We start from the raw sequence: 14,030 nt of genomic DNA, 5'->3' as shown, positions 1-14,030 counted from the left end.
ATTTTTAGTAGAGACGGGGTTTCACCGTGTTAGCCAGGATGGTCTTGATTTCCTGACCTCGTGATCCGCCAGCCTCAGCCTCCCAAAGTGCTGGAAGTGCTGGGATTACAGGTGTGAGCTACTGCGCCCAGCCAATTTACATATTTTTATAAGAGTTTTTCCACATAAATAAATAAGAAGGAAAATCCTTTGGTGGCCCATGTATCTTCACTGGGAATATAGAAAATGCAGTAACTCTGCTCAGAAATGTCTCCCAAGAGTCTTCCTAACTCATCAAGGGCAATTTTCAGTATCACAGCTGACCGGGGTGGAAGCAGTTGGGCTTGGCTGTAAACCCAGAACTCTCTGAGTCTCGTGATCTTCGGTAATGACTGCTGCTCATGACACACAGAGTCAACTCCCAGAGCTGGAGAAGAGAGTGCTGTTACCTTGTCTCTGTTAATAAACACCAAGTAGCGTTTCTGTAGCTCTGCCATGCTTCTCACTGGGAGGACTTGTGTTTGCTCAATAGGGGAACCATAAGCTGGCCCCATAAGCGTCTTTCTGAAGGCAAAAAGAGAAAGAGTTTTTAAAATTCCACAAATCTCAACATAGGTTTTAAGATTCTTTGGTCAGGCTGGACACAGTGGCTCACGCCTGTAATCCCAGCACTTTGGGAGGCCGAGGCAGGCAGATCACAAGATCAGGAGTTTGAGACCAGCCTGGCCAATATGGTGAAACTCCGTCTCTACTAAAAATACAAAAATTAGCTAGACATGGTGGCGGGCGCCTGCAATCCCAGCTACTCGGGAGGTTGAGACAGGAAAATCACTTGAACCTAGGAGGCGGAGGTTGCAGTGAGCCAAGATTGCGCCACTGCACTCCAGCTTAGGTGACAAAGTGAGACTCCGTCTCAAAAAAAAAAAGACTCTTTGGTCATGGATGGGGCATGGTGGCTCACGCCTGTAATCCCAGTACTTTGGGAGGCTGAGGCAGGCGGATCAACTGAGGTCAGGAGTTCAAGACAAGCCTGGCCAACATGGTGAAACACCGTCTCTACTAAAAAAAAAAATTAGCCAGGTGTAGTGGTGCGCACCTGTAGTCCCAGCTACTCAGGAGGCTGAGGCATGAGAATCGCTTGAACCTGGGAGGTGGAGGTTGTAGTGAGTGAAATCATGCTACTGCACGTCATCTTGGGCGACAGAGCAAGACTCCATCGAAAGGAAGAAGGAAAAGAAAAGAGAAAAGAGAGGCGAAGTGAAGAGAATAGTTGAGTTTTAAAAATTCCATAAATCTCAACATAGGTTTTAAGACTCTGGTCCTGGGCAGAACACAGTGGCTGATGCCCATAATCCCAGCACTGTGGGAGGCTAAGGTGGGAGGATTGCTTGGGGTTAGGAGTTCGAGTCCAGCCTGGGCAATACAGTAGTTTCCTGTCTCTACGAAAAATTAGCCTGGCTTGGTGGCCTGAGGCTGAGGTGGGAGCATTGTTTGAGCCTGGGAGGTCGAGGCTGCAGTGAGCCAGTGAGCCGAGATCATGCCACTGCACTCCAGCCTGGGCAACAGAGTGAGACTCTGCCTCAAAAAAAAAAGAAGAAGAAGGAGAAAATCTATATCTCCACATTGCTGCACCCTATCCCAAGATAATCATGAGTAATAGTTTGGTGTAAATGACTCAAGAATTTCTTTTGTAATTATAATTTTATATAAAAATAGAATTATGCTATTCATGTTTCATTGGTAATTTGCTTTATCTCATATTACATCTTTGAGATATTTCCATGTCATTACACAGAGAGCTGTCTTACTCTTTCTCTTTTTTTCTTTTCTAAAAGCAGCATCGTGTTCCAGTGTACTGACAAGCCATCGTTTAACTAATCCCCTATTAATGGGCATTTGGATTGTTTCCATTTTTAAAAATATTTTCAAACAAGACATCCTTTTACTTATGTCTTGGCATACTGTGTGAGTACTTCTGTGGGCTACATTCCTAGAAGTCAGAAGATATGATAAAATTTAATAGAGGGTGACAAATTGCTTTCCCAAAAGGTTACACTGATTCACACCCGCCCCCAGCAGCGGATGAGAGTGCCCGTTTCCCTAGCCTCTTGCCAACGCTAAGCACTATCAATCATTTTTATCTTTGCTAATCTGATTGGTGAAAAAATGATATCTTGTTTTCATTTGCATCTTTGACATGCTAGTGAGCATCTGCTCATAGGTTTATTGGCCTTTTCCTGTGAACTGCCTTTTCATGTTCTTTCAAATATTTTTTAAATGCATTTTTAAATTCTTTTGGATTTATCATGAAAAGACAATTCCTTCCCAATTAAGCCACGGTTATGAGGTTTCCTTATTCCTACAGCTTAAAAGATGCTTTATTCAAGGGCTTTTATTCTGGAATGATGGAAATGCTCTGAAGCTAGAGTGGGGGTTACACAGCACTGTGAGTACTAAATGCCATGGAACTGTTTCTTTCTTTTTTTTTTTTTTTTAAGACAGAGTCTTGCTCTGTCACCCAGGCTGGAGTAAAGTGGTTGGTGCAATCCCGCCTCACTGCAAACTCCACCTCCCGGGTTCAAGCGATTCTCCTGCTTTAGCCTCCAGAGTAGCTGGGATTACAGGCCGCCTGCCACCATGCCCGGCTAATTTTGTATTTTTAGTAAGAGATGAGGTTTCACCATGTTGGCCAGGCTGGTCTCGAACTCCTGACCTCAGGTGATCCACCCACCTCGGTCCCTCCCAAAGTGCTGGGATTACAGGCGTTCGCCACCGTGCCCAGCTGAACTGTTCACTTTCAAATGGTTCATTTTATGTTACATAAGTATCACCTTGATAAATTTTTTTAAGCTGCTTTATGCTAATTTCAGATTGATCAATAGGCAGAAGCTCCCAACTCTGTGTCTAAAAGTCCCTCCTGCCTCTTTCCTCCAGTGAATGACCATTAGCAGGAACTTCAGGCCCAAGGTCTGCCAGCCCTCATTCTCCAGCTCTGCCAGTTCAGTGTCTTAGGACTGCGCGTATCCGAGAGATATTCTTTGTCCAAAAAGTATGTGTTCATTAAAAACTATGCACAATGACTCTGAAGTCTTTCTAAAGCTCCTCTTTACACATGCTTTCGAGTGTTTTAATCGCTTAAGAAAATTGTCCTGGATTTCTCTCCCTACCATAAAACATGGCATTTCTCAGTCATTTTTTCTTGTGCCTTCTGGGAAAGAACTGTTTAAAACAACAACAACGACAACAAAACATCCCAGGTAGTCCTGGCCTTTTGAGGACCTGTCTTATCTGAGATACGTTTCAAAACCATGATAGTCCTCAAGCCTGAGCCAGCTGCGGCCAGTTCCCCGACTTCCTTCTTCCGGTGGTGGTGGCAGTGGCAGTGGCAGTGGTGGCGGCTGTGGTGGATCACTGAAACAGTCTCCCTTCCAACTTCTTCAGTGGGAGAATACTTAGCAGGGCTGTGGACGAGGGAACGGGATGACGGTGTTTGTTGTGACGGCTCACAGGGGCTGAAGCACAGGGGCCCACGGGCATGCGCAGGATGGTGTCAGGAGGGAGGAGACGCCGCTCTAGGATGCTGGGCGGTGGATGCCCTGCTCCCCAGATGCGGACGCCCTGCTCCCCCAATGCGGACGCCCTGCTCCCCCGCTAGTGTCTTCCCCGTTTCATGCCTTCAACCATCCTGTGCTCCTGACTGCAGCCCAGCCTCTCCCAGGACCTCCACACTCCAGAGCCTGCTTCGTGGATTCCCACCCGAATGTCAAGCAGGCATGTGAAGCTTGCCTTGTGCAGTCTGAGCCCCGGTGTATCTCGAAGCTCTCCTTCTGTTGCCCCCCTCATCTCTTTAAAGGCCCAGTCCATTCCAATGGCTTCGAGAGGTGTCTTCCCTCACACCTCCTTTTCCCTCCATTTTGTTTTGCCGGCAGGACACATCCAGAATCTGACCCTCCCTTCTGCCCTCAGGGCCAAGCCGCCATCAGCTGTCACATCAGTTTCCCCAATCTTGCTTCTACCTTTGCGCCCCAGAGTCTGCTCTCTGTACAGAAACCAGACATCATTGTAAAGAATCAATCAGAACATGTCATTCCTCTGCTCAAAACCCTCCACTAGCTCTCGTCTTACCTGGGAAAGAGCCGGAGTCTCCAGGGTGCCGTGTGCCAGGCACCAGCCCGCACCTCTGACCCGCTCTCCCACACCCCCTCCTTGCCCATTCCACTCTGGCCTCGCCAGCCTTCGCAGCATTTCCCAAACCCTAGACGCCCCCCACCTTCACTCATCGGCCCTTGCTGATCCACTGTTTTTCCTCCAACCGGGCGGCAGCCCCTCGCTTTCTTCAAGTCTCTGTTCAGATGCTCAGATGTCCCCTGCTCTCCAGGGCCTTCCCTGCCTCCCCATCTTTTCATCCTGCCTTTTCCTTTTTTTTTTTTTCTTTACACAGACCTGATTACCACCTACCTACTACCTGGCTACTTGTTCACACTATTGCATCACCTGCCCCCCACCAACATGTAAACTACACAGTGATGGAAACCGTTTTGTTTTCATCCTTGTCTTCAGCACCTAAAACAGTACCTGGCTCACACAGGGTGTAAACAAAGGAGTGCTAGCAATTAAAGTTACAACTCCTTTGAGACCCAAGAGTAAGAAAAAATCAAACAATTGTTAGTAGCTGGGTAAAACTATGTTTTTCCTAACGAGAGGAGAACAGAAGGCAGCATCAGCAACCTTCCCAGGGCCCCAGGGCTGTGTCCTTCCTGGATTCTGCACATCTCACCTCCACACAGGGCCACATGACCTTGGTGAGAATTACTTACGTTATCTGTGCCTCAGTTTCCTCCTCTGCAAAGCAAAGAGGATGATGATAGTAGCCAAGCTGCTTGCAGGTCCCTGCATAGAGACTTGAAACAGGCTGGGGGCAGAGAACTCGATCCACACCCCCTGCAGTGGGAAGCTGCGGGTGCTTACCTGCACATTTTGGTGGTAGAATTAAAAAGCTTCACTTTGTAGCCACTGTTGCAAATAAGCAGGAAGAGTTCCCTGGTGAGTGGTGGGTACCAGACCATGCAGGTGGGATAGCAGCCCTGGTCTGTGCGGTGAATGTCCAGGACTTCCAGGCAGTCTTTGTAGCTCCTGAGAAGATCATACTCTATCTGCAGAGGAGCCCAGATGGACACACATGAGGGCCGAGCCAAATTAAAGGCTCAGCTAAAGAGCCCCTAGCTCTTGGGTGACAGCCTTTATAATTATCAGCAACAGTGCTGTTCTCCAGGATATGGCATCAGGTCTCCTAACAGAAGACTTGCCTAGAACCGACACTAAGTCATCAGTACTGAGAATTCACTATCCGGAAGACAATGAGCTGAGTGCTCCAAAAACATCTGTCATGTCATCCTCAGAACTTCCCTGCAAAGGAGTACTGTTGTGCCCATTTTACAGATGAGGAAACAGACGTTCAAGGATGGTCAGAGTGGCTTATCCAAGGTCACATAGCTAAAAAGTGGCAAAGTAAAAATTCAAAAATTCACATTTAGATCCAGCTGACTCCCACACCTAACATCTTACAGTTCTGTTATACTGTGTCACTTATTATCTTAGGAACTAATTCATCTAAATCTCAGCCCAGCACTTGGCAATCGCAAATCAGCAGCCGCTGAACTGGGTCCATACAGGTATGTTTTCGTAGGCAGGGCAGAATAGATGGATGGATGGATGGTTGGATGGTTGGATGGATGGATGGGTGGGTGGGTGGATGGATGGATGGATGGATGGATGGACAGATGGATGGATGGACAGACGGATGAATGAATGGATAAACTGAATAAAGGAAGGAAGGCAAGAGACAGAAGGGAGGGGTGGGGGAGGGAGGGAAGAAGAAAGGGAGGGAAGGAAGGGAGGGAGGGAGAGATGGGGAGAGGAAAGGAGGGAGGGAGGAAGGAAGGAAAAACAGACAGATACACTGACTGGTTGATTTTGAATCCATTTCACCTGACCCTGTAATATCGCATTTGCCACTGTCCCTACCTTTTCCTCTTATCTCACAACGTCTCCTAGTTTTCATATTTAGGTAGCAGCCTGACCCCAACTGCTGGACACGAAGACAGTGTTAGTGAGTGTCGGCCCTCCCCATGCACACTGGGAGGCAAGGGCGGCTGCTTTCCACGCTGTGGGGAACTCCCCGCTCCCTGCCTTCTGACTTGTTGCTGCCCGGAAGCCTCCTCGTCCAGAACAGGAATCCCCAGGTGGTGTCCCAGGCACGTTAAGGCAAAATGCCAACCTGGAGAGGTTTGTGATCCTTCACTGTGCACTCATTTTCTCCAACAAACACACATACTGTGCGCCTGGCTCTATGCAATATGCCAGGGATGTCACAAGAGTGAGACACAGTCCTGGTGACCAGGTCAACGAAAAGTAAATAGCTCACCAAGAGCCTGTCTGTCCCAAGACTCAGCAGTCTAGGCTCATTGCTGTCCAGGTAAACCCCAAACAGGAGACTTCGAATGCTTTTGCGATGAGAACGAAGTCTTGCTAAGTACTCCCAGACCCTCTGTCCGTTTCTGACCACCAGCATGTAAACAGCCACAGTAAAACTTCTATCCTGAAGATGAGCAAAAGAGAAGGAGTTATCCCGTTTTACGTTTAGCAAATTAAGAATCATCATTATGGGCCGGGTGTGGTGGCTCATGCCTGTAATCCCAGCACTTTGGGAGCCGAGGCAGGTGGATCACCTGAGGTCAGGAGTTCCAGACCAGCCTGGCCAGTATGGCAAAACCCCATCTCTACTAAAAATACAAAAATTAGCTGGGCGTGGTGGCACACACCTGTAATTCTAGCTACTTGGGAGGCTGACACAAGAATTGCTTGAACCTGGGAGGAGAAGTTTGCAGCGAGCCAAGATTGTAACACTGCACTTCAGCCTGGGCAACAGAACAAGACCCTATCAAAAAAAAATACTAAGAATATTTTCTTCAAAAAAATCTTAGTCTATTCAAGCAAATAGTAAAACAATTTCCATTTTAGGTTTTTTTTTTTTTTTTTTTTTTTTTACACAAGAGTCTTGATCTGTTGCCCAGGCTGGAGTGCAGTGGCCTGATCACGGCTCACTGCAGTCTCAGTCTCCTGGGCTCAAAAGATCCTCCAGCCTCAGCCTCCTAAGTAGCTAGGACTACAGGCACACACCACCATACCTGGCTAGTTTTTTTTTTTTTTTTTCATTATTTTTTGTAGAGATGGGGTCTCACCATGTTGCCCAGGCTGGTCTCAAACTCCTGCCTCAAGCAATCTGACTGCCTCGACCTCCCAAAGTGCTGGGATTACAGGTGTGACCTACACCTGGCCTAATGCCCATTTTACAGACAAGAAAAGTAAAGTTAAAAGCAGAAAACTGAAAAGGTAGTCAGGGAAAAAGTATGAAGGTGACACTATGGTCTTACACTCTTCCCTCGCTGTCTGTGGAAAGGCAAAAGCCTGATTCTTTGTGCCTTTGTCCTCCCGTTTCTTTGTCCAGCTACATACAATAAAAAAGCCATGTGTCTTTGAAAGGTATGAAGGCTGCGAGTGAACCAGGTCGGAGTGGGAGCCTGGCCTGAGGGGACACAGAGGCTGGACTGTGTGTGCCCACAGTGTGCTGAGATGGCTTTGTCTTCAGAAGCATTGTGTACACAAACCAGAGGAGTGGCCGCACCAGCGTGGAGACGGAGAGCGCTGGAAGGGACAGGAGTTTAGTGAAGACCACTGCTTTTCCCCTCCCAACATAAAGACAGACCAACATAACTGCCTTATAGCTCACTGTAACCTCAAACTCCTGGTCCCCAGGGGTCCTCCCGCCTCAGCCTCCTGGATAACTGGGGCTACAGATGTGTGCCACAAGGCCTGGCTAATTTTTAAAAAATGTTTTTGTAGCAATGGGGTCCTGCTGTGTTTCCTAGGCTGGTCATGAACTCCTGTCCTCCAATGATCCTCCCACCTCAGCCTCCCAAATCATTGGGATTACAGGTGTTAGCCACTATGTCTGGCCTCTTTTGGTTTCACATAAAATTGCTAAGCCACTGGATGCGTGTCCGTGAAAATACTTACAGCAGTTGCCATATACTGGGAGTCATGGGAAAAGCTTATATGAGTCACACTGGTTCTGGAATATTTGAAAGGCTCTGGGCTTTCATTTTCTAAAGACATTGCATCAAGAATGTAAACTGTCCCCTCTGTAAAACCAGCTCCAAGAAGGGCTCCTGAAATGACAAGCCAGAGAACAACGATGGAAAAGGATTACGTTCATTCAAGAGATGTTGAGTCTGTGCCAGGCTTTGTTCTGGGTGTGGAGAAGACAGTAACTAACACAACAAAGCTCCTGTGCAGAGAAATGAACCGAAACGCATGATCTCCTGGGGTTAGCGCACAGAGACGCGCAGAGAGCACTAGGCCCAGAACACCATGGGAGCCCCAGAGAGAAGGCGCCTCATCCAGCCTGCTGGGGATTGGAGTCGGGGAGACTTTCTGGAGCTATGCCAGCCCAGGTGCATCCATCCCTTTCGGGACTGTCCATGTGGAACCGATGGTAGGCTGATAAGATGAAAATACCTTCCGGGTTGTAGGTCAGACTCTGGACTCCAAGCCCTTTCTCAAAAACCCTGCTGAAAAGATATTGTTTGTTTTCATAATTCCACACTTTGATCATCCCACAGATGCTCCCAATGGCAATGAGGGGTTGATAGGGGTGGCAGGAGATGGCACAAATGGCATCCTTGGGCTCTACAAATAACTTCTCAAGTTTGGTCCCATCTGTTGTTAAGTGGTACACCGCGGCATCAGATGTTCCAATGATAAAATTCCTGTTTGCCAAGGAGAGACCAAACAATATCAGTGTTTGCAGGGAATGGGGCATGCCAGCTATTCTGCTTCTAATTGCACATAAAACGCCTCTGTCGTCTGTAATTTAGTGACATTATTAACCCAACATTTCCAAAAATATACCACCAATACCCAACAGCCTCCATTTGCAAGTGAAAAAGCCCACTTTTCTCCATGTAAATTGAGTCATTAAGTATGCAGATGGACAGTCAGTTGTACAATTAGCTAATCTGCACATGCAAATATTCATTTGTGTATGCAAATATGGAGTTTGGTGCACACATACAGATGTGCCTGTAAATACTGCAAGGGTAATTAAGCAGACTCTCAGATAATTCGGTCTTGAAATGTTATGGCTATTAATTATCCAGTGCCTTTAACCGCAGTGGCTAGCCAAAGACTCCAGACTCAACAGAGGTGAGAGCTCAGGGATCAGGACCTTCCAGCTTCCAGTTACTAAAGAGTCTTAATATTAAAGTCATGTTTCATTAATTTTTTAAATGATCCAATAGTTATCACAATCAGCCAGGGAGATATCCCAGGAACAACACGAACCTCCCACTGCATGCAAACTAAAGAAGACAGTGATCATTTTTCAACCATTCTAGTGACTAGATTCATTAACAACTTACCTTACGACAAAAAGGTCACCTTTTAAAGTGCAGTCAGGAGGATAGTTTGATTTTTCGGTAGGAGGGGTTGCTGGGGTCTTTGAAAAGGACAGAGTTCTTATGGCGCCCAGTTTCAAGTGACTGTACCAGTTAACAATAGACAGGGTGTGATCATAGAACTTAATGTTACCCTTAATGTCACCTGTGACAATGTAGCTGAAATGGAGAATAACATCAGTTTTGCAAATAGCAATAATAACAAGTAGCATCTATATAATACCTAATTATATGTCAGGCTCTGGATTCTGGGGCATTGCAAAAACTTAATTTAATACTGCCTGATGAGAATGATTTTACTGTTATCCCAATTTACATCTAGGAAACTAACGCTCAGAGAGTTAAGAAATTTGCTCAGGGCATTGTGTTGCCAGATTTAGCAGATAACAATACAGATACCCAGTTACATTTGAATAGTTGTATAAAAAAATTTAGTGTAGCTGGACATGGTGGCTCATGTCTGTAATCCCAGCACTTTGGGAGGCCGAATTGGGTGGATCACCTGAGGTCAGGACTTTGAGACCAGTCTGGCCAACATGGTGAAATCCCGCCTCTACTAAAAATACAGAAATTAGTCAGGTGTGGTGGTGCGCACCTATAATCCCAGCTACTAGGGAGGCTGAGGCAGGAGAATTGCTTGAACACGGAAGGCAGAGGTTGCAGTGAGCCAAGATTGCATCACTGCACTCCAGCCTGGGTGACAAGAGCAAACCTGCGTCACAAAAAACAAAATAGACAAACAAACAAAAAATTTAGCCTAAGTATATCCCAAATATTGCATGGGGCATATTTATACCTGGCAATTTTACCAGGGCCATGTGGCTTGACTATGCAGGGAACCCAGGTATGTCTAAAGCAAAGTCCATGCTCTCTGCTAGGTTCTTCCCTGCCCGCCAAGATCAGCCATACACAATGGCGGCGGACAAGGATTTACACTCCCCATATAACTACAGATGACCATGGAGAGAATTGCTCCACCAGTCCTCCAAAATCATGCAAGCTGGCAATGGGACACTAGCACTTCACAGGAAGGCACTACTGTTAGCGTGATCATAAAACCCTATCCAGTCATCACAGCAGAAGGCAGTGCCACGTGACAAAATGGCTTTCATTTCCAGTCCTCAGATCCATCCCAAATGGGCTTTTTAAAAAAGACTTTGACATAATTCTAATCACAGGGGGCAGACGAGGAGGATTTTCTCTTACATATGCAGAGTGGTTAAATGAGGTTTCTGATTAATAAGCAAGGCAGGTGGGCCGAGTAATTGGCTTGAACGTCTGCCACTGCCCTCTGCTGGACAGAAGCAGCAATACTGACCAAGTATTTTCAGAGACCTTTTCCTTCTTGGACTCACAGATCCTGACTGGGTTTTATTAACTTGGAGAACTCAGGCCTGGTCTTCACTGGATCCTAACCCCCAACCGAGTAAAGGTTGATTGCATCATGGCCAACTGCAGTTCTACTATCTTCTCACTCCACTGAGTGAGGGTGACAATTTGCATTTCTCTTTGTAAAACCATGTCAAGATCTCACTGTTCCCCTGCATCAAAAGGCAAATGGAAGCAAATGGGCGTTTTGAAAGCAGATGGTCCAGTGACTCTAACCATATGGGCAGGGTCCCTGTCACTAGGCAATTTTCTCCACACCTTCGAGAACTTCTCTCACACACTGATGATGGCTGCCATTTACCTAGGGTTCCCCTGCACCAAGCATGTGCAAAGAGTTTTACATCCCTATCTCGTGAAATCCTCATAAAACCACTCTGAGAGAAACAGTACCATTATGCCCATTTTACAGATGAAGAAATAGAGGCTCAGCAAGATTAAGTTCCTTTCTCAAGGTCACTCAGTAAGGAAGGGACCCAGCTGAAATAAGAACCCTGTCCTAATTGAGGACTTAATGACCATCTGTGAGTCCCCACAGCCACTCAAAATCAGAGTTAGTGAATTTTATTACGTTCTGATGCATTTGATCTTCTCACAATGGGTAAATATTTTTGTTTTGTTTTGAGATTGAGTCTCGCTCTGTCACCCAGACTGGAGTGCAGTGGTGAAATCTTGGCTCACTGCGACCTCTGCCTTCTGGGTTCAAGTGATTCTCATGCCTCAGCTTCCTGAGAAGCTGGGACTACAGCCGCATGCCGCCACACCTGGTTAATTTTTATATTTTTAGTAGAGACAGGGTTTCCCCATGTTGGCTAGGCTGGTCTCAAACTCCTGAGACCACCCGCCTCGGCCTCCCAAAGTGCTGGGATTACAGGTATGAGCCACCGCTCCGAACTGTAAATGTTATTTTGTAATCAGACAAAAACAATATAGTTATTCAAATTATTTTCTTACATTTACTGCATGTAAAATGTTGCATGCAAAATCTATCCAAATAGCACAGAAGAAAAAATCTAGTTCCTTTTTGTTTCACCAACACAAAGGGATTTTTTTTAACATAATGCATGCTCATGATTTTTTAAAAAATCCAATTAGTATAAATGGAACTATAAAAAGAAGTAAATCCACCCCCGATCCCTGATCTTAGTTCTCAGTTATTTTCCTCAGAGGCAACCAATCTTCCCAGTTCATTATGACTCTCCCCAGAATACCCTATGCATATACAAAATATGCATATACATCCAAAAGAGGTTTTGTTTTGTTTTGTTTTGTTTTTCAAGACAGGAGAGTCTCGCTCTGACAAACTCCTGGGCTCAAGCAATCCTCCTATCTCTCTTTCTTTTTTGTTTTTTGGTAGAGATAGGGTCTCACTGTGTTGCCCAGGCTAGTCTCGAACTTCTGGCCTCATGTGATCCTCCCACCTCAGCCTCTCAAAGAACTGAAATTAGAGGTGTAAGCCACTATGCCCAACCTCCCATAACAATTTTTAAATATTTTTATAATCATCCATAGCTACCTTTTAATTAAGTTAAAATTACCTATCAATTGTAGTAAGCACAGTGATGCCCTCTTTCTGCAAATGAACCAATTTACAAGGCTTGATATAGGGAAAGCCCAAAAAGGTGGAGGCAGATGAGGGTGGGCGGTGTATGTCCCAGACAACCAGCTTCCCTTCCATTGTTGCTGAGAGTATTTGTGTTAAATTCAAGTGAAAGATGGACTGGCTAAACTTTCCCACAAGCTTGTTGAAGGTCTGTGTTTCAAAAGAAAGGTTATAGTTACTGTTGGTAATAAATATAAAACAAAGCATTTATCAACACGATATTTTATAATGTTATGCTGAAATATAGTGAGAAAAAGAGAAAGAAAAAGAAAACAATCACTAAAACCATCTCCCGTGGATTGCCATGGTCCAGGCAGTTCTGAACCTCTGGAGGTTTGCTAAGAGCAAGTGAAGGGTTATGTACTCTGTTCAATTACATTGTTTGTTTAAAGCAAATGAGAGAGTGGTTATTCACTGTTTATACCTGTTAAATTTCTCTTATGGAGGTTTCAGAGACTGGTGAAGAAACTAATGCCTGTTGTGAGTCAAAGCATGCTCTGGTTATAAAAGAGCATAAGATAATTCTCCCAGTCTCCTTTGATCATAAGGTATTTTCCCATCAGTAGAAAATATTTAAGCACTATACACAGAAATGCCCTATTCTCTATGCTGCCCAATTCTCTAATAATACAGAGAAGATCCGAAGGTTTACCTCTTCTGATGTGAACACAAGAGGAATAGTAAATAATAATTAGTCAAACAAGAGCACCAAGTTCTTTCTAAGAGCAGCACTGTTTCAACACATTTTTATCATTTCAAATGGCTCATTATTTGTGGATTCTGTATTTGCAAATTCAACTACTTGTAAGAATTGATTTGTAATCCAAAAATCAATACTTGCAGCACTCTCACGGTCATTTGCTGAAGTGCATGTGCAGTGTGACAAATAATTTTACTCACTCAACATGCACATTTCCAGTTGAGGGCAAGCAGGGCAATGCTCTGCCTTCTTGTCTCAGCTCTGACTATAAACAAGTGTCCTTTTCATGGTCTATTTAGTGCCATGTTGTTTGCATTTTTGGGTGCTTTTTCTTGGTGATTTTCGTATTTAAATTGACCCCCAAACATAGTGCTGAAGTGCTATCTAGTGTTCCTAAGCAAAAGAATGCTATGATGTGCCTTATGGAGAAAATACGTGGGTTAGATGAGTTTCATTCAAGTCATGAGTTACAGTGCTGTTGGCCATGAGCTCAATGTTAATGAATCAATGTTATATATTAAATAAAATGTCTTTAAACATGAATACACATAAAACAAGGTTATGTATTGATCAGTTAGTTGGTGAAAATGTGACCAGAGGCTCAAAGAAACCTACCCTATATTTCCCTTAAGAGCAATAATTTAGTATCTGCTAATTTGGTGTTTGCAGAGACTTTATAGAACATAACTACCAACAACAATGAGAATTGACAGTATTTTTTAGTACTTTCATTTATGAAAAACAAGTCTGCAGACAGAATAATCTCCTTGTGCCCATACGTCTCAACTTTTTATTTTCTGTTTTTGTCTTTTGGCATGCCCTCTTAAGAAATAAATTTCTACAAATC

At 44.9% G+C, this 14,030-nt stretch overlaps 1 protein-coding gene across 2 annotated transcripts in view; it reads right to left on the bottom strand.

Moving 5' to 3' along the window:
* The window catches only part of WDR66 (WD repeat domain 66), a 115,515-nt gene that overhangs the window by 32,314 nt on the left and 69,171 nt on the right, over positions 1-14,030 (bottom strand). For both annotated transcript variants that reach the window (XM_011964483.1, XM_011964484.1), the window contains 7 exons: positions 12,419-12,633; positions 9,459-9,653; positions 8,557-8,807; positions 8,056-8,207; positions 6,404-6,577; positions 4,948-5,132; positions 429-543 (listed from right to left, as the gene is read on the bottom strand). In XM_011964483.1, coding sequence (XP_011819873.1) covers positions 429-543; positions 4,948-5,132; positions 6,404-6,577; positions 8,056-8,207; positions 8,557-8,807; positions 9,459-9,653; positions 12,419-12,633 — 1,287 coding nt within the window. The remainder of the gene's footprint in view (positions 1-428; positions 544-4,947; positions 5,133-6,403; positions 6,578-8,055; positions 8,208-8,556; positions 8,808-9,458; positions 9,654-12,418; positions 12,634-14,030) is intronic.

Source organism: Mandrillus leucophaeus, unplaced genomic scaffold (assembly GCF_000951045.1).
Source record: "Mandrillus leucophaeus isolate KB7577 unplaced genomic scaffold, Mleu.le_1.0 Scaffold7, whole genome shotgun sequence".
NCBI classification, from domain to species: domain Eukaryota; kingdom Metazoa; phylum Chordata; class Mammalia; order Primates; family Cercopithecidae; genus Mandrillus; species Mandrillus leucophaeus.
Note: the sequence above shows the minus strand (reverse complement) of the source record. Positions and strands in the feature narration are given on the sequence as shown.